This window comes from Ovis aries, chromosome 12 (assembly GCF_016772045.2).
Source record: "Ovis aries strain OAR_USU_Benz2616 breed Rambouillet chromosome 12, ARS-UI_Ramb_v3.0, whole genome shotgun sequence".
Lineage (NCBI taxonomy): Eukaryota > Metazoa > Chordata > Mammalia > Artiodactyla > Bovidae > Ovis > Ovis aries.
In genome coordinates this window covers 46,478,699-46,504,308 of record NC_056065.1, presented here as the reverse complement: position 1 = coordinate 46,504,308, position 25,610 = coordinate 46,478,699, and the positions used below count along the sequence as shown (strand labels likewise).

Below are 25,610 nucleotides of genomic sequence, written 5' to 3'. Positions count from 1 at the left end.
CCCCCAGTCCCTTCTCCCCTGAGCTCACATCTTCATCCTTATAATGGGCCGAGTCCTGGGAATTCCCTGGTGGTCCAGTGGTTAGGATTCCACACTTCCACTGCCAAAGGCATGGGTGTGATCCCTGGTTGGGCAACTAATCCTCCAAGCTGAGTGATGTGGCCAAAAATAAATAAATAAAAATTATAAAACAAATGGGCCAAGCACTGCCCTTCTCACAGGATGAGGAACTAGAAACTGAGATGCAACTGATGTGCTTGGCAATGGCAGGTGGGGCCCAGGGCCTCAGGGAGGTTAGGATGGCAGGAACTGAAGGACTTGGGGGTTCAGGCATCGCTGGGCCAGGGATTCTCAGGACTACTCTAGGGCCGAACAAGGAGGGGCCACCAAGACTAAGATCCCCATCAGTCCTTGGAGTGCCCCCACACCATGGACCTACACAGATAATGGCAGGGGCAGGAGGGGGGGCAGTACTTCTGCCCAGGAGAGGATTAATAATTTATTTATGACATTTAACAAAACCCAGACATCACCTCATTGGCGTCTCATCAAAGAGTCAGTCCTGAGCACCACAGGCAGGCAGCAGGAGCGGGGAACAGGGCAGGCTTTTACCCTAAGGGACTGGGGCCCAGAAAGAGTGAGGAGGGAGGAGGGTGAGGGCCCAGAGCACTGCCAGGGAGGAGGAAAGAGAGGCAGGAGGGAGGGGATGGGGAGAGAGCCCTGGAGGGCCAGGGACACAAGAGGGAAAGAGAGGGACAGCCAGACAGAGAGGAGCAAAGACTCAGGGAAGACAGACTCAGAAAACAGACAAAGGGACAAACAAGAGAACAAAGTGAGAAGACAAACAGGGAGAGGGGAATAAGGACAGAGCCAAAGGCAGAAAGTCTCCAAGTTCGACCTGCAAAACCCCCAGAAGGTCAGACACTATATAGTATGTTCAGTACTTGGCTCAGAGAAGGCATGCAAGAAATCTGTCTTGGGTGGGTGAGTGGATGGATGGACAGATAGATGAACAGATGAATGGACCAATGGATGGATGGATGGACTGGACAGATAAATAAATGGATGGGTGGATAGATGGATGGATGGATGGATTCAGTTCAGTTCAGTCACTCAGTCATGTCCAATTCTTTGTGACCCCATGGACTGCAGCACACCAGGAGGATGGATGGATGGATGAATAGATAAATGGATGGATGGAGACTGGGTTGGATGGATGGATAGATGATGAGTGGGTACGATGGCTAGCCAGTGGGCAGTGGGTGTATATGGTCAGTTGGTTAGTTTTGTGGTTGGATGGGTAGATGTTCAGAGGGTACGTACATGGGTGGTTGGATGAACAAGGGGGTGGGTGATTGAATGAACTGATGAAATAATAGATCAATTGGGAATGAGGGGAGTCCCTCACAGGCCAACCCACTGGGCAAAGTGTGCTGATCACTGTGCCCCCCTCCTCTCAGCAAAACGTATTAAATATGACCAGGCTCTCACCATTTCCCCAGTGGCGGGGGAATGAGTTAAGAAAATATAGACCTTTGGGAAACATGGTGCTCTCTCCCTCTTGGTCCCTCTGCCCACAGAAGCCTAGATGGGGCCCAGTCCTGTGGGTCCACAGGCCAGTCAAGTGCCAGAGTGGTCCCACTACCCGGCCAGGAGAGAAGCTGGGCTCACCAGCTCTAGGAAATCCACCCCCCCGACTGTGTGGGATGGAAGGGTTGGGCCTACCAGGCGGGTACTTCTGAGGAAAAGGCCTGGAGTGCCAAGCCCTCTTCTCCTTCCTGCCTACCTCCCTCCAGCCTCTCAAGCCCAGGCTCCCTGCCCCCAGCTTACCAGATAAGGGGGCATGTCTCGGAAGCATTTCCTTGGGGAAGGCAGGCCAACTGCCCCCCTTGGATGGTGCTATAAGCCATACTTTACGGGCACCTATCATGTGCTAGGCACTGTGACCTACATGTTCCACGTGCACCATCTCACCAGTCCTCATAATAACCCCTCTATGAGGTAGCTGGTGTCACAGTCCCATTCCACAATTGGGGACACTGAGGCAGAGGGACCAGGTGTCCTGCCCAGGGTCAGGCCGTGAACAAGCAGCAGGGGCGGAGCCACTGACTCTCTCGAGCCCTCTCGTGGACCAGCCCTCTGAATCCCCAAGAAACCTGGCAGCCAGGGTCCCCGCGCCCAAGAAGCAGGCACCCTGCCCTCCTCCTTCTCCAAGCCCCCCTCCTCCCTCCTCCTCACCCACTGGCCTCAAAGCCAGAGAGCTGGCCTGGGCAAATCTAGGTGGCAAGAACACTGCTGAGGAGGGTGGGAGACAGGCGGAGTGAGGAAAGCAGATGTGACAAGTACTGAGCCCACCACAGCAGATTGAAAACTTGGAGTGACAGCTCCCAGTACACCGGCTCCTCCACCAGCAAACTGCCACATGCAGGACCCACCCCTGCGGGCCAGGGTCACCAGCTCAGGTTGAGGGTTGCAGAGAGGCTGCAGCGGAGGACAGGGGCCTGGGCAGCCAGCTCTCCAGGAGAGACAAGAGGCCTAGGCTGAGGCTGTCATCATATCCAGAGCTCAGGGTGACCCAGGGACCCCCCCCAGCCCTCAGACCCCAAGACTGTGCCCCTCTCTCCAGCACCCACAGTGCCAGGCCCAGTAGGTGGTCACAGGGTCAACCTCAAGGGGGGAAGCCCACTGATACAAGTCAGCTGATGAAAATATTCCAGGGAAATACTGTCAAGAAAATGAAGCATTAAAATGGGCCTGGGAATGAGAGAGGTGGGCCTACACTCAGCCAGGAGCTGGAGACCTGAGTAGCAGGAAGGATGTGGTCGTGAGCTGGGGAATATTGGGTCTGGCAGAGGTCACGGTCAATGTTCAGGGCAGGATGGAGCCTGGGGAGTTCCAGAAGAATCTAGAAGGCTAATACGTGAGCAAGAAGGTGGGAAGTGACAATGGGGGTGGAGTAGAACAGGGGTTTTGCAATCGGTTCACACCAGTGGGCTGGGGTCTGCTTTGTGTTTACAGAGGTGACCCTGGCTGCTGAGTGGAGTGTGGTTAGTGAGGACTGGTTAGGAGGCTTGGCAGCCCCCAGGTAGAGGGGACAGTGGCTGGGACCAGGGACACAGAGAAGGGCTAGGAGCTCAGAAAGGCTCAGGACATGCTCTGAAGGTGTCTCCCTGGTGTCAAGCATCTGGTCTTGTGGAAGGCAGGGTAGTCTCTGTTTGGCAGGGCTTAGAGGGGCTTCCTAGAGACCCTGGGGCCAACCCTACCCCCCACACCTGCCTGGAGCAATGGATGCAAGCAGGAGGGAGACAAGGTGGCGGGCAGGTGACTCTGGCTGAGGCCCAAGCCCTCTGGCCCTAAAGGAGTGAGCTGGGTGCCCATCGGCCTGAGGGCACTTCCCTGGCCTTCTCCTCTCCCCACTCTCGGAGCCCTGACACAACCAGAGAGATTCAAAGTGTATAGGACAGGGAAACAGAGGACCCCATCAGGGGGTTGATGAAGTCCTGGAAATAAACCTATTCAGGTACTCTCAGCTGTCCACTGCCCCCATCAATCAGTGCCAAAAAGGGCCACGCCCTGAGTGCCATGCCCTGAGGAAGCCAGTAACCAGCTTTCCCTAAGCTAGCTTCCTGGGTGAAAAACAGCCCTGGGTTTCAGTGCCTGTGCTGGGCCTCTGTGTTCCCTTCCAGGAAATGGGCCTAATTCCCTGGACCCCAGGATGTAAGAGTCAACTTTGTCCAAGCATCTCCACCCATGTGGGGCCATCTCACCCCCAATCCCCTCACCCCAGCAGGCCCTTTGCAAACTTGGCCAAACTATCTGATCAGGGTGAGGCCCCAGTCACCATGTTAAAGGAAGCAAACAAGTGGGAAAGGGTGAGGAGGCCCCCCCCAGTGGGCGTGGCCACCTGATGGGAATCCCCTCTAGGAAGAGACAGAACTGCCACCTGGATCCTCCCCTTCTCACCTCCTGCACGCAGGAGTTGAGGTGCCAATGTGCAGAATACTCTCGCCCCTGGAGAAAGGGCTCCAGGGGCCAAACATCACACTCAAGGGCGAGGGAGGGCTCCCGCAGTTCCCACAAGTTTCCTGGGAGGCCAGAAGGGCCGTGACTTGGTGTGGGGACGCTGAGATGTGACAGAGTCCTCTGGAAGGGAACGAAGACGGCCGGTCCACAGTATGAGGCCCTGCCCAGCTGTGCCGTGAGGGGAACGTCCCAAACACACGGTGAGCAGTTAAGTAAGGAATGGTCCTGCAAGGTTACCCCTGACGCACAAACCCTGTTTTCTACTGAATTCTGGAGAGGGATGGCAAAGGCTGGGGCGGTGGCCCTGGGAGTCAGGCCCGGAGCCAAAGCAGGGTGGGCTGGGAACGCCAATAGGCGGGCGACCGCGGGCTGGAGACGCCGGCCGGCGCTAGGGCGCGCCAGGACGACGCCGGCGGCCCGGGCAAAGTGCTGGGGAGCGGCGGTCGCGGCACCCGGCGGCCGGGAACCGGGAGCGGAGTCCGAGCCCGGGCACCTCAGCCTGGAGCCTTCGTGGGCCCGGAGGGAAGTCGCCCCTGCCCGGGCGCTCGCCCGGTCCCCTAGTCCGTCCCGTCCTCCTCCCGCTCCGGGCCCCACCCAGCCCACCCAGGAACCGAGATAGGCCAGGTCCCGGTATCTGGTCCCGCCAGCGCCCGCCGGTCCCCGCGAGGGCAAGGGTGCGCGGCGCGGAGCGAGAGCGCGGGGTTCGCGGCTCCAGCAGCCGAGCGCGATTCCCGCCCCCTTCAAGGGCACGCGGGCTGACCCCCGCGGCTCCGAGCCCCCTCCCCGCTTCGGGCGCCCGGCGCAGGCCCCCGGCGGTCCTCCGCCCGCGCCGTGGCCAGGGTGGCCCCGATAGCACCCGCCCTTGGCGGCCCGCGCGCCGCACCCCGGCGCTCGCCCAGCCCCGCGCCCTTGGCCGCGCGGCGCCAGCAGGGCGGGAGCGCAGCCCGCAGCCCGGCGCCCCCTCCCGCGCGCCGCCAGCGCCGCCCGCGAGGTCCAGCCCCCGGGCCCAGCCGGTCCCCGCGCCCCCCGCCGCCCCGGCCAGGAGCGCAGCCGGCGCCCCGCTCACCTGACATCTCGTCCTCGTTCTCCATCTCGTCCGCGAACAGCCGCGGCAGCTCCTCCTCGGTGCCCAGCGGGCCCCGCATGCCCGGCACGGGGGGGAGGGGAGGTGGGCGCCCCCCCTCCCGCCGGGCGCGGTGCCAGCCTTAACCCGTGCGCTGCCGGACGGGCGCGCGCGGCGGGCGAGGCGGCCTCGGCGAGAAGATGGCGGCCGCCTGCCCCCCCACCCCCCCAAACCTCCACCCCCCCGTCTCGACCCCCTTCTTCTCGGCCGCCTTCGCCCAGATCCCCGCAAAGCCCAGGCTGCTCCGCCCACCGCGCCCCGAAGCCCGAGTCCCGCAGCCGGCCGAGGTGGCGGCGGCAGAGCCGGCGGCACGGCGGCACGGCGGGGGGGAGGCACACATGCCCGGATTGTGACGTCCAGTCTGGTTGCTGTGGCAACCCCATCCCATCGTTCCGGCAGCGCGACTAGTTAACAGCAGAGAACAAGTTGGGGGGACTAGTCCGGAGCCTCCGGGTGCGGGGTGGGGGACCCGGCACTCCGGCAGGGGGAGCCGTCGAGGCGCCCGCGCGCCTGGGGACCCGACGGCCAAGCGGGCAGCTGGGACTCGGGCGGGCCGGGCCCAGTTGAGGGAAGGGCCGGCCCGCGCGTATCCGCGGCCGCCCGGGATGGGTCCCCAAGCGCTCAGGGGCAAGGTCCTTGGAGCAGCGGGCAGCGAGCTTCCTCACTGCTCACACGCGCCCAGCCCCTGGTCGCCTCGCACCGAACCAAACACGCTTCTATAACCCCCTTTCCAAAGAACATTCGAAGGAAACAGCGTTCCGCACTTGGGGAAAGGCCGTTCTGGAGACAGCGGGTCTGATTCCCCCAGGAAAATCTGCAGGCTGGCTCCTCCCTCACTCCACCGCACCCGGCTCCCACCGCCCACGTATCCCCTCCCAAAACGCCCCTCCTGGCCGGTCCGCTTTAAATATATCCAGCCCCTCGGGGGTGAGGTGGAACCGCGTTCTCTGTGCCCAAAACTCCCGCTCAGAAGCGACACCTGTCGCGGAGTGGGAAGGAACCGCGCCACCAGTCCTCGGTTGTTAAAGGTGAAGATGGAGGCCAAAGCCCTCGGGAGCAAGACTGGAATTTTAAATAAGCGCTGCCAGTCTCGGCTGCAGCGAGTCTTAATGCTACTCTAAGAACGCAAAAGTTTCAGCGAAGGACAGGCTGGCCAGCTTTCTAATCCTGGAAGAACCCAGAACCCTCACCTTACTGCCTGGGGCCAGGCATCTCTGGAGGAACCCACTGGAGACCCAGTGGCGCCAGGGACCCACAGGAACCATCTGACTCGGGAAGCCCAAAGCAGCTATGAGACGGTCTCCTCTCTGGCATCCACCTCTCTGGTCTTGGCTGAACACCTGCTTCCTCCAGGTGGACAGACACCAGTACCCATGCCACACTGGCATCACCAGGCAGGCTCACCCTTCCTGGGGCTTTGAGGAGCCCCAGTGCAAGACCTCCTGAGGAGGTGGCCTGAAGATGATAGATGACACAAACAAGGCTGGAAAGATGTGTCCCACATTTCTCCTCTCCCTTCCCATCTAATGGATTTCCAGTAAGCCTCAAGCCAAAGCTCCTCTTCATTAATTCCTGGGCAAGGACAGGTCTGTCCAGCCTGCTGGACAAAGTGCAGGGAGCTGGGAATACCATCTCCTGAACTGCTTTTAAACCACATTAGGAGAGATGTTGAATCCACCCTGGGCAGGCACCTTGCCAGGGTCAAGGGACAGGCAGGGAGGAGGCGGGCTAAGAAAGAAGCAAGGGCCCCTCCTGGTCTCCTGAAGCTGTATTTCACCTCCTGGGCACCTAGCTGAGGGAGCCTCAATCACAGATGCCTCAGCAGGCCTGCATTTTCCCCAGCAAGGCTGCCTTCCTCTTCCCAGACCTCCTGTCTTCCTGAAAATTAACCATCCAGGAGAAAACCCTAAACTGCCCACCCTTGCAGCAGCAGCTGCCCCCAGCCCTTCCCAGACGGAGGAATTAGGTCAGGGCACCTCCACAGGTCCCCTGTCCCACTGTAGAGAAGCTGGGACCTACAGTATTTCCCGTCACCAGAAAGCCCCTCACCACACAGGAACCATTAACTGTGGCTCCAGTTCCCAAGATGACGTTCAGAAAGTCAGATATCTTTCAACCAAGAAGAGTTCCAGCTGCTTAATTTGGCAAATCAGAGTTGAGATGTTCGTCAGTCATCATCCTCCACCATAACTAGAGCAGCCCTTTCTGTTACTTGAGAAAAACCTGCACAGCAAAGAAGATCCAGCGCAACCAAAAAAAAAGACTATACTGGCTCTGTCCAAGGTTACCAAGCAAATGCCATGGTACTGCCAAATCTGATTGTCTTGTCAGGGACCCACCTCCTGGGGGTGTGCCCCCTCACAGGAAAGGGTCAGCACAGGACCCTACGTACAGCCTTGAAAAGTCTGGGGGCAAGTCAGAAGACGGGCCAGGCAGCAAAAGGGAGACAAAAGCAGACTGCCAAAGCCAGTTTCCAGGCTCCCCTGAGCCTATCAGTGGCTGGAGGACCATTATCAACTTACGGGAGTGCTGCTCACCTTCCAAGAAACCAAGTGAGCCCTAAAAGTGCTGAGGTCTAAATGCCCCATTAATTTTGACCAATTGTCTTAAATAAGTATTTGACATGATCAAACTGTCCCACTTTCTCCATGCCTGTGACACGTTTCTGAACACCACAGTGCTAGGCACCACTGATTAGCTGGAACTCATCTGTTTTAACACAAGTCTCCTCCTGAAATGCTGCAAGGATGACATGACTCAGAAAAGCACACCTTCACCACTGAAGGAGTCACGGGGTGGGGAGGGGGTGGTGGTCCACAGGGGCCTTTGAAAGGAAAACAAAGTTAAACCTTTAGTTAACAGCTGGTATTGATCAAGCCAAGGGTGAAGTAGAGTTGGAGTCAGCTGAGAACAAGACTGTACCAAGTTCCTACTTCACTACCTGCACGAACTTAAATCTCAGCTTCAAACTCTCCATGACCTAATCTTTCCCTGCGCCTTGATCAGGCAGGTGAGTCACGAGGCAAGACAGGTCAAAAGGAAATTGGTCTAAAATGTGGCCCAGGCCCAGCTGGTATAATGGGTGCCAAGTAATTCAAGTTCACATCACATCCATCAGAAAAAGTCATGTGTTTGCCAAGGTATTTCTCTAGCTCTGGGTCTGAAGAAATTCTACATGGAGAGTTTGGTTATAGTACTATCCAGAACCTGAGGCACAGCAAAGTAAGGTAAAGAAAGAGGGAAGAAAATACACGTTCTTATCAAACTTAATGAAGTTCAAGGTCATTGCTGGTACAGCAGGACAACCAATTTTTTTGTTGCTAAACAGATTGACATGCAGTCCTTAAAAAAAAAATCCTTCCACAATAATAGCAGCCATGTGTTAGCCACTTTAGTATGTGATCAGAAGTCAAAATACGAGTTAAAAAAGGCACAGAAAACCCAATCAGTTTCAATTTTATTACAAATTTTAAATCCTGGGAATAGTTTAAAAGAAAAAGCTTATATACTAATTTCAGCCCAGGGATAACTTTTTACAATGAAACTAAGGTTACTATAATGGAACATCAGTGCAACAAACAAGTACAATTTGCAAACCCAAGTCACAACCTTGTTAACAAAATTAATAATCATAGTAAGGGACAGTACCAGAGCTTCAGTTAAATTTGAAAGAAACCTTGCTTTCTCTAGAACAGAAACATGCAAATAATTCTGCTTCAAGAAATTTGCATAGAAAGAAAATGGTACTTTACCACAAATGAAACTGCAAAACCTCAATGTTAAATTCAACTCGAAAAGCACCAAATGTTAAACATTTCTAGCTATGCAACTAGCAAGAACGTAAGCATTGCAGGTGTGGAAATGAACCGTAGGCAAGCTCTGGAAAACCATGAATTTATCATCTTAAGACAATCCACTTTCCTGCAGAATGGTTTAGATTTAAGGAGGGCACCTTAAGGTATCAGGTCCTCTTCTCCCTCTTGATTCTATCAGCAAGTCACATCTTTACAATCTTGTTAATGACCTCGGATCTCTAGCCTCTACACACAGGGAAACAGAACGCATTGTGGGAATGGTATGGTGGGAACACTGCCTTCAATTTAGTCTGTAGAATGACATTAAGTCTAGCTGTGGCCTGAACGGCGAACTGCGTGAAGTAACTATTCCCTGGGCATCTGGACACTTCTCTTCAGCCTGAGTTGACTCCCAGCCCCTCCCCTTCACACCCAACCCCAAGCAGACTCCTGAGCTCTGGGCATTGAAGAATTCTAATCCCAACCCATGTCTCTATCCCACAGATCCTCACCCTCTTCTGGAATCTCCACTGCGCCTCATCTCCAGCTCCCCCTGCTGGGGTCAGAATGACAGTTCGCTGCAAAGACTTGCAGAAACAATTATTTTACAAATTCCTATAGTGTAGATCTTTCCTTAATCCAACACCTGGGACTTTTAAAAGAGCCACTCCCCAGACCCTTTCCTGAGGTGAAGCAGAATACAAGGCAACACTGAAGGGCCACATTTTATTTCCATGGGAAGAAAAAGGGTTAGCATACAAAGCAACCATGAGTAATTTGTGATCACAAAATGAAGACAGAATCACAAAACTGCCCCAGAACCCTGCATTTTTTCAACACTGCCACTTTCCCAAAAGAAGAGAACCTCGAAAGCAAGCCCCTGGTTCTGCCTGCAGTGAATCGGGAGTTGCCACATTTGTATTCCTCAGTCTTTGAGAGGTACCAAATGGAACTGACTCACCCTTTTTGTGTAAAATAGTAACTAACTCACCCCCAATGCCCACCCCCTCCTCCACCTGCTCAGTGGCACACAACAGTCAGTTCCCTCGAAGGAACCTTAGCTCTGTTTTGCTATTTCTACCATAAGAACTGAAATCTTTAAGCAGAAAAAAAGTTTAATAACAAGTGAGAGGCAGCCCAAGTGAAGCCCTTTTACTATGATTTCCAATTTTGTTCAGTCCACACTGCAGAGATACAAGGAAAACCACCATTTCAGTTGATAAATTTTATTTAAGAACTTATACAAATATTCCAGATTGAGTTTTAATCCTCATCTTCCTCCTCTTCTTCATCTTGATTAATCTGGAAGTAACGCAATTCGTAACTTTCTTTGCTGTTAGCGACTACGCGTAACCAATCTCGTAGATTATTCTTCTTCAAGTATTTTTTGGTAAGATATTTCAAATACCTGCAGAGAAAGAATACTTGAGAATTCCACTAGACACAAGACCTTCTTATATTCTGAAACACTGTAACTTTTATGAAACCTGTGCATTCAAAGTCACTACAGTTCAAGGTATTTTCCCATGGTTTAAAATAATGGCAGTTGGGAAATACACACAGTCACTGTTCTAATGAGAAGAAACATCATCCACATTTCTAATTAACCTGGCCATAAAAATGAGAACAGATTAAGATTTGACCACTGCCCATGAAACAAGAGCCATCACCTATAAAATGGTTTGTAGCGACCACTGGGGAAAGAGATCAAGGTGGTCACTTGGAAGCTAAGCACACAATCTTAATATCTTTTAAATGAGAAACTGCTGGGTTCCTAACAAGCTCCAAGTACTGCGCCTCATTGACTAAAACCTCCTTTTGAGGTTGCTGGTTCCTGGAAACGCAGCTCAGGGCCGTCACATTCTCACTCCCACTTTGAGATGCCCATCTCCCAACCCCCTCCCCCGCAACTGCCCTGACTCGAGCTGTACACTTAAGCACCTGGCCTCCTTAGTCCACTCGCCCAGTGGCCACCTGAGCCTGTGTGAGCTAAGCCTCAACCCCAAACACTGCTGTCAGGAAACCATTCACCTAAAGGCAACAAAGGCTCTTGTGCTGAACACAAAGCCGACAGTCCTGCTCTCTCATCCATCTGCTTATGAGGCCCTGGGGTTTATCTATTCTGGCATCTTCCCAGAACCTAAAGAGGGAATAGAAGGTTCAGCAAACCCATCACTGGGCAAGTTAGTCTTTCTAGACCTCAGTGTCACCCTCTATAAAACAGATCTCAAGATACTCACCATCTCTTCAGACTGGTACAAGGACTAAATGAGATGCACTGGCAAACTCTGGCATTTTAGATGGACCAAGTGTTAACAAACCGAGAAACCCGACACCTCCAGGAAACAAACACTGTTCCACTGTGTTACTCACGTCAACCAAGCAATCTTCACAAAGATGTGAAGATCTCAGTTCAATTCTACCCACTTTTCCCTATATAAAAATAAAACAATTTGGTCGTTTCACCTACAAAGTATTCTTTTATTTCCATTTACTATTTCTATTATATTATATCCAGGTAAAGTGGATTAATTCAAAAGTTTAGGTGGCTTGAGTGTTTTTATAATAGAATACGGGGGGAAGCTAGGTTAAAACACAGAGGTTCAGAGATAAGCGAGAAATGTTCCACTGGTCCCTGATGGCCCAGTGGTTAAGACTCCAAGCTTCCACTGCAGGGGGCACGCATTTGATCCCTGGTCAAGAACTAGATCCCGGGTCAAGAACTGGATCCCACTTGGTGTGGCCAAAAGAATGTTCTAGATTAGGAGCCCCTTGAATGTTTCAAGAAAACATAGTTCTAACAGATCAGGTTCTTTTCCTTCCCTACTTGGCAAACGAGAGAAAGTCTGTGAAACTGAAGTGACACGTGTTAGGAGACGTTCTCACACTAGGTTAGGAGATTTGGAAACAGACCACAGGACTGCAGGCTCTTCCCTGCGAGCTCAGCAGAGGCTGGTGGGGCAGGTGTTAAGTACACCTTGGAAGCCCTTCAGTTATCCTGTCTCTCATGCCATCTAACTGCCTTCTGCACACATAAAATAATACAGCCAGGCAGAAGGGGAGTAGTTCAGGGACTTCTCTGGCAGGCCAGTGGTTAGAACTCCATGCTTCCACTGCTGGGGGCCTGGGTTCAATTTCTGATCAGGGACTAAGATTCCACAAGTCACACAGCCAGGAAAAAAAGGAGTAATTCACTTAGCTTTAAAGTCATCTCTCTTTAATTTAAATTTTTTTTTAACACCAAAAACATTTCGTATCAGGATAGTCAATTAACAATGTTGTGATAGTTTCAGATGAATAGTAAAGGGACCCAGCCATTTGCTGATTGATTTAGTTAAAAACATAAGCAAAGGGGAATTCCTTGGTGGTCCAGTGGTTAGGACACAGCACTTTCACTGCCAAGGCTAAGGGTTCATTCTGTGGTCTGGCAACTAAGATCCTGCCAACCACGTGGTATGGACAAAAAAAATAAATAAATGGGCCTACAGGAATTAAATGAGGTGGCTTCAGTCTAAACTGAGACTTCTGATCCCTCATCTAATTCTGGTAGCATTTACAGGAAAAAAAAGCCTAGTGTTGCTGCAGTCCACAGGGTCGAAAAGACTGGGATACAACTTAGCAACTGAACAAAAGAAAAAAGAACAATTAAAATAAAAATGAAAGCTCTTCAAAGTGATCTAGAGGCAAAGGAAGGCTCACTTTCAAGAATACAGTCTAAGCAAGTCTGAGCATCTTTACTGCTGGAAATCCTTTAGCCCAAAGGTCCCCAAACCCCAGGCCGTGAGACTTGTCTGGTCCGAAGCCTGATAGGAAGCAGGCCACAGAGCAGGATGTGAGCAGCAGGCCAGACAGCGAAGCTCCCCATGGCTTGTATTACTGCCAGAACCTTCCCCTCGCCATGGAAAAACTGTCTTCCGGAAAACTGTCCCTGGTGCCAAGAAGGTTGAGGACCACTGCTTTAGGCTGCGGAAAACTAAACTGCAGAAAACTACCAAGAGGTGAATACTTTTAACTACCACAGTAACATTCGTTCATTCACCACCCCTCACACTGGACACTGCTCCAGAAGTTAACAGAGGCAACCACAAAGCAAATGACTCTGCAGGGAGCAACCTTCCTGGCCAGGGTGGGTAGGAACCTTAGCTGAGGACATGGACAAGTAACGCCTCTCCTTCCCATATACCTTTTGGAAAAGGGAACCTCGGAAGTTACAGTAATCTTGCTCTTGCTTCTTTCGATTGTTACAACACCGCCACCCAGGTTGCCAGCTTTTCCATTCACCTTGATCCTCTCCTGAAGAAACTGCTCCTGTAGAGATCATCAAATGGACCAGTTAGTGAGGAGACTAGTTCACTCACATCACTAGCAAAACACTTTTCGATTTAATTTCTCTTCTTCTGGTAAAGAATTCATCTACAATGCGGGAGACCTGGGTTCAATCCCGGGGTTGGGAAGATCCCCTGGAGAAGGGAAAGGCTACCCACTCCAGTATTCTGGCCTAGAAAATTCCATGGACTGTATAGTCCATGGGGTCGCAAAAAGCTGGACATGACTGAACCACTTTCACACACTACTTATTTTTAATTTTTTGGCCACGCCACATAGCATGTGGGATCTTAGTTCTCTGACCAGGGATCGAACCCACAACCCCTGCATTGGAAGCATAGAGCACTAATCACTGGGCCATCCCAAAAGTCCCAAAATATTTTTTTATACTCCTATCTCTAAGCATATAGCTGGTTATATGTTCAGTCTCTGACTCTTGGGTCAAGGGTAAAGAGTAGACAGGAAACCTAGGCCCAAACTTACAACTGTAGATATAGGCAACCAAAATAGCAAGCAGCCTCTGAACCTAAGACATGTAAAGCACTGTCCTCGGTGTGATCAGAGAAAATAAATCTTCAACCAAGCAGAAGAACAAAAACATACAGCAACCAGAGCAATTACATATCTGCTGAGGGGCCACGTGCACCAGCACTGAACAGCAGGAGGGACACTGGCCCAGAAGCCCAGAGATGGGACTCTAGGAAAATCCCAGAGGAAGCCTGGGCTGGTCATTCACCTCTTGGACCAAAAAGGAGGACTTTTATGGTTTTCTTGATATTTAATGGCAAGAAGGCCCTTCAGCTCCCATCCCTACAGTCCTCTATTTAAAAACTCCAATCTGGGGACTTTCCTGCTGGTATTAGGACTCTGAGCTTCCATTATAGGGAACATGGACTCAATCCCTGGTCAGGGAACTAAGATCCCAAATGCTGCACAACACAGCCAAAAAAAAAAAAAAACCACCAATATACAATATGTTAACTGTCTACAGGAGGTGTGATGAGGTCAGAAATCTTGACTTTCGTGTCTTAAGACTCAAACAACTCCTGTTTTCTATCCAAAGGAGGCACCTAAAAGGAAGACAGTCATATACACATATTGAGACACAGTGGAGGGAATAATGACAGAACAGGGCCATCAGACACAATGTGGAAGAAGCTACAAGTTAGGAGGGACAAGAGGCCCCGGAGAAAAGCGAGAAGACAGAAGGAACACGGAGCCAGGGAGGGACCTCCTGCAGGCCAGGCCAGGGCCACAGCAGGCATCTACAAGAGGGCAGTCAACTACAGGCTACCCAGACACCACACTCTGTAAGTCGTGGCCACAGGCGAAGCTGCTAATTTTTTAATTTGAAAATTATTCTTGTTGTAATGATATTAATCTTGGCAATAGTTGACCTCTGGAGACTGAAGAGAAAATGTCAACTTAGGGCTCTGCACAACAGTATGTCTGAACTCCCCCAAGCTCTGCTTGGCTATGGAGAGTAAAAGTGTAAAATGCCAAAACCAAGTTGCAGATTCCAAAATGCGGCAGTTGGGTTCATTCTTCTAGATTTGGGTGAAATAGAGAAGTATTGGGGGATGGGGCCAACATGAGGGCAAAAATATCAGTACAGAGCAAGGTCTGTAAAAAACCAAGCCACAACTACAAATCAGCAAGCAGGATATTTTCACACGAATACTGAAGGTCTGATGCTTAATACAACAGAAAGCTCAAGGAGATGCTGTCCTCTGTCCAAGGTCCCAGAACCAAGCATCAGGCCCAGGGCACAGGCAGCCCCTGGGCCCAAAAGGTCAGTGTCAGGGCCAAGCTTACACCTAAACACACCTAAGTGCAGAGGAGATGCTGGATCCAAGGAAGTTCACCTGATAAATTTTAAGTAAACTCTTTTTGGAAACCGAAGAAGAAAATGAGGCCCTCTGGCAGTGACTTGCTCCAGTGCATCTCCTTTACTCTTCACCACCGTCACATCCCTGAGAAAGCAAGGCTTAGAACCAGAACCAGACAGAGATCCAGAGTTGAACCCAACAGCAAGAACTGCAGAGCAGCCTGAGCCTGCAAACAAACAGGCTCCAGTATGTCTTCTCAGCAATATCCAAAAGGGTTCGCTACTGTCCAGGGTGGCATCAGGGGGGTAACTTACAAAATTGGCGGCATCCATGATTCCATCTTCTACAGGGTGGGTACAGTCCAGAGTGAATTTTAGGACTTGCTTCTTTTTTTTGCCCCCCTTCGCCACAAGCTTTTTCTAAGAAAAGGATACAAATGAGAGAGATAAACGCATAACCAGTCAAAAACAAAAAAAATTAACAGAAGTGGAAAGACCAGAGTTGTAAAAGTACACACAAATGCAAAAACCATGGGATTCTGTTCCCTGCAAGGGCGCCAAGGATGGAGGATGGATAATACTCAAGATGCTGCTCTGGGGTCATGCCCTCTAGAAGAGGAAACTCATTACAGCACTCTTTTCCCACTTACACTTTCCAGCATCCCTAGTTTCCAGGGGAATAATGGAAGGTCTGTTAGCTTAAGAACTACAATAAAAGAAACGTTTCCTTTTATTCACTATAAAATTTCCAAAATAAAGTAATACTCACTTGTTTTCTTCCAGGATTAAGGCACAGGCATGAAAATGCCTTGCATACCTAAAACAGTTTTAATCTGAATTGAATACATGCCCTAACTTTTCCGACTCAGGGGCAATCCAGTTGATCTGTTTTTTCCCTTCATCGTGTCTCATCTACTTTCTCAGGACAGTGACCAGAACCACACGTCCTAGCAGCCCATCTAACCCCAAATGGAACAAGGGTTTACCTAAAGGTTCTAATTACAAGACTGTTGACAATTTCTGGTCTTTTGACTGATTTAATCTCTGAATGTGCACTTTCAAACCACCAGTTTAGCTACAAGGTTCCAGCTCCTTCACTCTCACAAAGATCCTTATATAAATATTCTCCCTCTACAAATTCCAACTCCAATTAAAAAAAAAAAAAAGCACCTGGACAACATACTTACCTGTAGTTGCAAGAACACATTTCACATCCTTTCCTGTCTCAAAGAGCTTCACCTAAAACTTGTATTAACTGGATGAATTTTTCAAACACTTAGGCTTCGACAAAAGTCACTCCTTCCTAACATGTCTTCCTAGTAACAATCAAAGGGGCTGCCGGCAGGATATGGGCTCCATACCCACCACACGATGGTTTTAAATCAAAAACATACAAACGCCTAAAAGCATTAAAGGCCCACCCAGGCAGAAAGCTAGAGATGAGCCCAAACTGTTAATAAAGGTGTCCCAACAAAGAAGGGTAGGGAAACTTTCTCCAAGTAACCTGGGAGGAGACCATCTGCAGCCAGTGACATGAGGGCGCCACACGGCCCAGACTCTGCCTGGCCGACACAGAATCCAACTGGGCCCTCGCCGGACACCAGAAAGGATCTGCAGAGCTGCGCCCTGAAGATCTAACTTCCTCCGGAGACGCGAAAGGGTCCTCTAGCCCAGGCCTCCTCGTGCAATCTGGCCAGCGAGGCCTCCGTTCGTGGACCCTGCCACTGATCCCGAGTCCCGGAATAGGCTTTCCGGTTGCGCACAGTCCCGGAGAGTGGCAGGTCCCCTCCTTCCCCTCCCTCCGCCCAGGTAACCGGGCCCAGGCCTCGGCTGCCTTACGCCGGCTCCAAGGATCGCTGACCAGCCTAGGCTGCAATCTCAGTCCCCCAGCTCCCTGCTGATCACAGGCAGGAGCCCAAGCCCGATCGGCGGCTTCCGAAAGCCCCAGATCTCCCCCTCGAGCCTCGGGCCGCGGCCTCCTCCGCCCACAACGTGCGGGGATCGGCGGCCACACTGGCTCACTCCGGCCGGCCTGCTAGCCAGGCCCCGGTAGGACGATGCTGAGCGCCGTCCGCCAAGAGCCAGGTAGGGGCCGAGCTGGTGAAGCCCACGTGCCTCCCCCAGAGCCGAGGCCTCACGCGGAGCCATACTAACCACAGGCGCCATGGCGGCAGCGGAGGCAGAAAGGGAGGTGAGCGAACTACGCAGACGCAAAGAGGCCGCAGCGCGCAGAGCACGCAGGGCTCAGGCCGTACTAATCTCTCCGCCACGCCCCTCGGTAGCCACTGTCTCGCCCCGTTCTGTACTCTCGGGGAGCGATTGTTTTTACCTGAATGCAAAAACCCATCGTCCCACGCCCCTCCCACCTAGTATTGTAGGGGGAGGGAGGAAGCCGAGTAGCCTGTCCCACTGCGAAGGATCGGAGGGGGGAGCCTGACTAGACGAGCCCGAAGAGTATTTTAAATAAAGGGGTTCGCTCTACTTTTGACAGTCTTTAAAAAAATGAATAAAGAGATTCAATAAACCATCAATAACCAGGTAGTGGGAAGGGAATCGAACCCACTAACTTGGGGAGGTGAGGCCTAATTTGGGGTCCCAATGTCTGAGAGCACTTGGCTTCTTCCTACCCAAAGTCCCAGTCAGGAAGCGGGTGCGCAGGGGCTGCCTCCCGATGCTAGCCCTTTAGGCTGCAGTCAGTTACACTCTCCACCACCTCAGGCTCAAGCTGCCCATCCTCGGATCATCCTCTTTCCAGCTCATCTCTTCTGGTGCGTACTAAGCCGCTTCAGTCGTGTCCGACTCTCTGAGACGCTATGGACTCTAGCCCGACAGGCTCCACTGTCCGAGGGATTCTCCAGGCAAGAATACTGAAGTGGGCCCACCCAGGGATCGAATCTGAATCTCTTAGGTCTCCTGCATTGGCAGGCAGGTTCTTTATCACTAGCGCCATCTGGAAAGTCGTTCATCCCTTCTAGTTTCCCCGCTTCAAAAATTCGTCTGCCAGCGCTCCCCATACTGACATACAGACAGGAATCATCTGGGAATCTCATTCCAGATTCCAATTCAGTGGGGCTCATTGGCCTGAGATTCTGCGCTTCATGAGAGCTCCCAGGAGATACTGCTGCTGCTACTAGTCCACGGACCAAAGTTGAGTGGCAAGGGGTCTTCATCCCCAGACCTACCGTTCCACTCACTGGACTACTTTCAGTCCCTCATGTCCTTGCTGTTAGGGGAAACACTGAGTGGAACCGCCCACTTTAGCCAGGCACCATAGTAATTATTTGCATGATTTATTTTATGAGATGACATCCTGGTAAAAACAAAACTAACAAACCACCACCAACCAGAATAATTTCGGGTAAGTCAAAAGGAGACACCACGTATCCTACCAACCTCCCAGAATCCTCCTTGCTTGAATCCATCTTGGCTGAGTGATGCTTGTGCCACCAGGAAGGACCCTCAATCAGAGTGATTGAGATCTGAGTGTTTCAATCAGTAACAACCCAAAAACTAGTCCCATCACCATAAAACCCAAGACTGCAAGCCATGTGGCGGAGCAGTCCTCTTGGGTTCCCTTACTCTGCTGCTCTCTGCCCGGGCACCCCTTCCCAATAAAGTCTCTTGAGTTGTCAGCACATGTGTCTCCTCAGACAATTCATTTCTCAGTGATAGAGAAGACCACTCTCTGGCCCTGGAAGGAGTCCCGCTTCCTGCAACATTACCAGTTCCAGTCCAGGGTCCTGCATTATAATCACTCACTTGCACACACCCTCCAGTCCCTGCATCCACCTGCCATATAGTCACCTATCGGAAGCCCAAGCCTAGCTTACAGTGGTGTTAGGATACTCTCCATGCTGAGTACTCTAGGTGTACCTTCAGTCCTACTCTGCCAGTTGACCAAGCTCCAGACCCACTTTGCTATTCTTTTTTTTAATGAAATGTATTTATTTGTATTTGGCTGTGCTGGATCTTCTTTGCAGGCTTTTTTCTCTAGTTTCAGGGAGTGGGAGCTATTCTCTAATTGGGGTGTGCAGGCTTCTTATTGTGGTGGCTTCTCTTGCAGTGGAGCAGAGGCTCTAGGGCACATGGGCTGCAGTAGTTGCAACACATGGACTCGGTAGGTTTGACTCTTGGATTCTAGAGCACAAGCTCAGGAGTTGCGGTACACAGGCTTAGTTGCTCCTCAGCATATGGAATCTGTCCTGATTAGGAGTTGAACCCTGCATTGGCAGGTGGTTTCTTTACCACTGAGACACCAAGAAAGCCCCCACGCTGCTATTGCTGACTGCAAACCACATTTCTGCTTTGCCAACTGGCTCTGGTCAGGTTCTTTGAACAGGGGCCTAGAGGGAAACTGCTGGCTGGAGGAAAAAGGAGAGACTTGTCTTGGTTTACTTCCTGCTTGTTCCTGTCCTGTTGGTGTCACCTCCTCCTGCTGCTTCATCCTGGTAGCAGCAGTTGGAAATTCCAGAAACCTCAGTTGAATCCAGTTGCAGTTATTCCAACACTTGTAGAACCAGCCTCCTTGTCTTCTCCCCAACACCAGCTGAGAAGTGCCCCCTTCTCAGATATCAGCTTCCTGAGCCCGCTCCTTCAAGTGTCTACATGCTAATAGGATCATCCTAGGAGTGCCAGTTGGAGAAGGCAATGGCACCCCACTCCAGTCCTCTTGCCTGGAAAATCCCATGGACGGGGGAGCCTGGTAGGCTGCAGTCCATGGGGTCGCGAACAGTCAGACATGACTGAGCGACTTCACTTTCACTTTTCACTTTCATGCATTGGAGAAGGAAATGGCAACCCACTCCAGTGTTCTTGCCTGGAGAATCCCCGGGACGGGGAAGCCTGGTGGGCTGCCGTCTATGGGGTCACAACAGAGTCAGACACGACTGAAGTGACTTAGCAGCAGCAGCAGCAGCAGGAGTTCCAGTTACTTCCTGCAGTTTAGCTAGAGTTCTTATTTCACCCCTCAAGTTACCTAGTTCACAAACCTTTGTACCTGATTAACAATCCTTAGTGTGCTTTTTCCTGAGTGACCTGACCCCTCTCTTAACTTAGCAAGCCTTGGGGCTGCCTGCCAGTCCTCTAAGTAATTTTTTTCATACCTCTGGTCAGAATGTCAGCTCCTCACCCCAAAACATCCCTCTCAACTGATGACCTCCATTGCTCTCTTTTTGAAAACACAGAAGCAATCCAAAAAGAATTTTCAGGTACACCCACCTACACACCTACCCATCCAGCAACATCTTTACCCTACTCTGCCTTCCCTCCTGTTACTATGGAAGAAGGGTCATAAGACCCCCATCTGAGGTCAACCCCGGCACTAGGGCACTCACCTGGCATACTTCCACCTACTTGAGGACACTACTCCAATAGCCCTTACCCCAACCCCTACCCCATGAAATCATCAATGTATCCTTTCTTCTGGATTTTTTCCCATCAGCACTTATCCATTCTTTAAAATCTCCCATCTTAGGACTTCCCTGGTGGTTCTGTGGTTAAGAATCTACCTTCCAATGCCGGGGGCGGGGGTGGCGCGCAGGTTTGATTCCTGGTTGGGGAACTAAGATCTCACAATGCCTCGGGGCAACTAAGCCCACATACTGTAACTACTGAGTCTGTACCACAACCTGAGAGAAGCCGGCGCACTTCTCTCAGCTGAAGGAACAAAGTTCCTCCTGCTGCAACTAAGACGCCAAGAGTTGCATCCAACTCTTTGCAACCCCATGGACTATACAGTCCATGGAATTCTCCAGGCCACAATACTGGAGTGGGTAGCCTTTCCTTTCTCCAGGGGTCTTCCCAACCCAGGGATCGAACCCAGGTCTCCCTCATTACAGGAGGATTCTTTACCAACTGAGTTATCAGGGAAACCCAAGACCCAGTGCAGCCAAAAATAAATAAATATTTTTTTAAAGTTGACTGCTAATCTTATACAAATATTATAATAAAAAAAACAAAACCTCCCATCTTAAAACAGAAAAAGCAGTCTCTCAACCCACAACATTTCCTGTCACATACCACCCCTTTCGTCTCCTGTCTGCTGTGTACTGAATGTTTGTGTCCTTCCAAATTCATAAGTGAGACCCTAGTCCCCAAAGTGATGGTATTTGGAGGCAAGTCCTCTGGGAAGTAATTAAATTTATAAGCGATCATGAGAGTGGGGCTTCATGATGGGACTGGCAAAGAAGACACCTGAGATCTGTCTTGCCATGCCAGCCACAGAGAGAAGAGAGCCGACAACAAGCCAGGAAGAGTGGCTGCACCAGGAGCCCCATCTGTCTACACCTGATCTCAGGCTTCCAGGCCTCACAACTATGAGAAATTTCTGATAAACCAGAAATTTTGGTATTTTTGTTATGGCCAATTTCCTTGGAAGTTTCCTTTGTGCACTGTCACTTTCTCTCCTCCCATTTCCTTTTGAACCCACTTAGGGCGGGGCAGGAGGGGAGGGAGGCTTTTCACATAGACACCCCCACCAGCCACCAGGACAGCTCTCATCAAGGTCACTGATGATGTCCTCCTGTTAAGAACTGGGGTTAGGTCCTGGTCTTCCTGCTTCTATTAGCATCTGATACCAGAGGTCACTCGTCCTTGGTGACCCTTCTTCCCTGGGTCCCCAGGACCTCAATCTCTCCTGGTTCTCCTTCCACCTCTGGCCACTCCTCCATCTCCTTGCTGCTCCCTCTCCTCCTCCCTGGACTTGAAGGTCTACAGGAAACAAAGCCCCTCTTGTCTTTATCTACACTTGACCTTTGCCATGCTCCAAACACGTCTTTTTTCTTTTTTTTTTTGGCCATGCCACAGGGCATGCAGGATCTTAGTTCCCTGACCAGGGATCAAACCTGCATCCCCTGCAGTGGAAGTGCACAGTCTTAACCACTGTTCCACCAGGGAAGTCCAGACACATAACCTTAAATATGACTCCCCAAGTCTATATGTACAGCATCCAGCATGGACTCCTCTCTAGTCTAGAAGGTCAAGATGACCACCTTCACCCCAAAGATGCAACCCTCAACTCTACATGCCCTTGCCCCCACTCTCCATCCTCAGCCTCACCCCAATCCTGTATCCCTTCCTCTCCACCCACATTGGTCTTCCTTTCCTTCCTTCACATTTATTCCAACTTCTAGTACCTTGTACTTGCCATTGGCTCAGCTTTGAACTCTTCCTGGCTTTTCTTGTGTCTCATTTCTTCTTATCCTCCAGGAGCTCTGCCCATCCATGGTTATCTAGTGTGTCTTCAGCTCCACCTCCTCCCAGCTGCCCTCCATCACACCATCCCGATTCTTAACTTCAGAGTATTTAACATAGTCTGTCCTTGTTGTATTTGTTGATTTGTGTATTGGTGAACCTGGTTTGTCCATTTCTATGTATAGGGCCCATGGTGGATGCTCAGTAAATATTGATACTACTCAAATAGTAAGGCTGTAAGGTGGTCAGAATTGGTGACTCAGATGGTGAAGAATCTGCTTGCAATGCAGAAGATCCGGGTTCAAACCCTGGGTCGAGAAGATCCCCTGGAGAAGGGAATGGCTACCCACTCCAGTATTCTTTCCCATAGAATTCCATGGACAGAGAGGAGCCTGACTGGCTCTAGCCATAGGGTTGCAGTCAGGACACAACTAAGCAACTGACACTTTCACTTTTTAAAAAATGGTCAGGATTAGTTGAGATAATACAAGTAAAAGAACTTTGAATAGTACCTTGACCTGTAAACACTGGCCACTGTTACTATGACTTGGAGCACAGGGGCTAGAGAGGACTGTTCTAGCATTAACTTAGGTAGGTTGATAGGGAGTCCAAGGCTCCTTTAAGGAGGAAGTGAACATTCTTGTTCCAGTTCTTTTGCCTTAGTCACATAGGCTGCACAAGCAATAATGTGTCTTGCTCATGCTTTCCTTAAGCCTTGTGTAACAATGTATCTTGCCTGAGAGCTGGCTTTTCTTTAGATCTGGAGCTAATCATACAGAGCAGTAATACATCTTACTCATGGGTATGTTTTACTTAGGCTCTATGTTAATAATTATAATTGTAACAAATCTTGCCTGGGAACCTGTTTCTCAGCAACACTGTATCTCTCCCAGACGCATGTTGCCTGGAACCCATTCTCCCTGGCTAATCTTGTGTCAAATAGGAAAAGGAGTAGTCAAGGCTGTATATTGTCACCCTGCTTATTTAACTTATATACAGAGTACATCATGAGAAACACTGGACTGGAAGAAACACAAGCTGGAATCAAAATTGCCGGGAGAAATATTGATAACCTCAGATATGCAGATGACACCACCCTTATGGCAGAAAGTGAAGAGGCGCTAAAAAGCCTCTTGATGAAAGTGAAAGAGGAGAGCGAAAAAGTTGGCTTAAAGCTCAACATTCAGAAAACGAAGATCATGGCATCTGGTCCCATCACTTCTTGGGAAATAGATGGGGAAACAGTAGAAACAGTGTCAGACTTTATTTTGGGGGGCTCCAGAATCACTGCAGATGGTGACTGCAGCCATGAAATTAAAAGATGCTTGCTCCTTGGAAGAAAAGTTATGACCAACCTAGACAGCATATTCAAAAGCAGAGACATTACCTTGCCGACTAAGGTCCGTCTAGTCAAGGCTATGGTTTTTCCTGTGGTCATGTATGGATGTGAGAGTTGGACTGTGAAGATGGCTGAGCCCTGAAGAATTGATGCTTTTGAACTGTGGTGTTGGAGAAGACTCTTGAGAGTCCCTTGTACTGCAAGGAGATCAAACCAGTCCATTCTGAAGGAGATCAGCCCTTGGATTTCTTTGGAAGGAATGATGCTAAAGCTGAAACTCCAGTACTTTGGCTACCTCATGCAAAGAGTTGACTCATTGGAAAGACTGATGCTGGGAGGGATTGGGGGCAGGAGGAGGAGGGGACAACGAAGGATGAGATGGCTGGATGGCATCACGGACTCGATGGATGTGAGTCTGAGTGAACTCCGGGAGATGGTGATGGACAGGGAGGCCTGGTGTGCTGCGATTCATGGGGTCGCAAAGAGTTGGACACGACTGAGCGACTGAACTGAACTGAACTGAATCTTGTGTCAAAGTTATCTCAGGATATATGGCTTGGGAAAGGGTCTGGTAAAACTTTCAGTCTTGAGGTATTCTTTTTATCTATTTTCAGCAGCCAGCTCAAAAGTGTATAATGCCCTGCTCAATCTAGCAAAGTGGGTACTCTTCCTACCCTCTTCTGATCAGAAGCTTTCTCAGTCCTTTCATTTCATTAAAATATTTGCTGCACAAAGCTCTGAGTGACTGAGACTGCATCTTTGGTTCTGGAATGAAACCTCCTTCAGAGACCACAAACTCGACACCTACCACCATAAGCTATCAACCCTGAAAAGAATAGGTATTTCCTGCCTAAAATTCACTTCCTTTCTTCTCCCTTGCAAACTTCTACTCATCCTTCAAAACCCAGCTAGAATATTATCTCCTAGTTTTTTCTAACTGATTAGTAAGATTTAATTGAGCACTTTCCATGGGTCAGGCTGTGGCTTGACCCTGGTTTCCGGGACGGGGTCGGGGGTGGGGTGGGGCGGTGGCGGGAGCAGAGACGGGGCTGCTCTCCAGGAGCTCAGGATGGCATGTGCAGAGAAAGCAGGCAATTTGGAGAAAATCACCCTGCGTGAAACAAGTATACGGCAGCCCAAGAAAGGCAGAAGGACCCAGGTGGAAAGGCTCAGCGAGTCCTCTCTCGCTCTCTCCCTCCCGAACCTACCTCTTCGTGGGGCACTCCGCTGCTGATGGGGCTGGGGTCTTAATTATTTGGAGGCTTGGGACGTGCATTTCACTTCATTGAAATCTGCCCTGATCACCGGGAGGTCCCCCTTTCTAACCCACCCCGAGGCTCTGAGAGGTCGGACGGGGGCCCCCAACCTGCCAAACGCAGCCCTGGCCTGCCAAGCCCTCTCACGTGCCTCCCAAGCCAATGGGTGGGAGGGGCGGCTGCTGCTCTCGGGCGCCCTCAACTGGCCGTTGAGGTAATAGGACCGCGCAGGCAAACTCCTGTCCCGGCCAAGTCCGACCCGACACAGCCAGCCTGGCCGGGGGGCCATACACCCCTGAGGAGCCCGCAGCCAGGGCCCTCGGGCTCCGCTCTGTGCGGCGCTCCGGCGACTCCGGGCTCGGGGCTCTGTCATCCCGGGCCGGATCCAGTCCAAGTTTCGAACCCTAGCCCCACGGGGTCGTTTCCAGCCGCGCGTTCCCGCCACACTCCTCCTCCGGGCGGAGGGTACAGTGGCCGTGGCCGTGGCTGTGACCGGGGCCCTGGGTCAGAGCGGTGGGGGAGCGCGGAGTTCATTCGGTGCAGGCCCTCGCGGCGAGGCAGCAGCCGCCGACCTGGGAAAGGTGGACCGGAGCACCGGGGGGCGGAAGGGGTGCCGCCTGCGGGTCATCCAGAGGACACCGGCAGGAGAATTCCTGAGGTGGGAGTAAGGGGAGGTTAGGTGGGGGGTAAAGAGGGAGGCCGGGCTTTGGGTAGGATGCACTGACCTTCC

General features: G+C 51.2%; 2 protein-coding genes across 3 annotated transcripts in view; both read right to left on the bottom strand.

Annotated features, from left to right (window-relative positions):
- CHD5 (chromodomain helicase DNA binding protein 5) overlaps window positions 1-5,172 on the bottom strand; it is a 67,196-nt gene extending 62,024 nt beyond the window's left edge. For both annotated transcript variants that reach the window (XM_027975716.3, XM_027975715.3), the window contains exon 1: window positions 5,090-5,172. In XM_027975716.3, coding sequence (XP_027831517.1) covers window positions 5,090-5,168 — 79 coding nt within the window. In that variant the 5' untranslated portion in view covers window positions 5,169-5,172. The remainder of the gene's footprint in view (window positions 1-5,089) is intronic.
- Window positions 5,173-10,150: 4,978 nt separating this feature from the next.
- RPL22 (ribosomal protein L22) lies at window positions 10,151-17,283 on the bottom strand. The gene is made up of 4 exons (XM_027975714.2): window positions 17,249-17,283; window positions 15,410-15,514; window positions 13,124-13,248; window positions 10,151-10,348 (listed from the first exon to the last, which is right to left on the bottom strand). The coding sequence occupies exons 1-4, from the start codon at window positions 17,258-17,260 to the stop codon at window positions 10,204-10,206; spliced, it is 387 nt and encodes a 128-aa protein (XP_027831515.1). The 5' UTR covers window positions 17,261-17,283; the 3' UTR covers window positions 10,151-10,203.
- Between the last annotated feature and the right edge of the window lie 8,327 nt (window positions 17,284-25,610).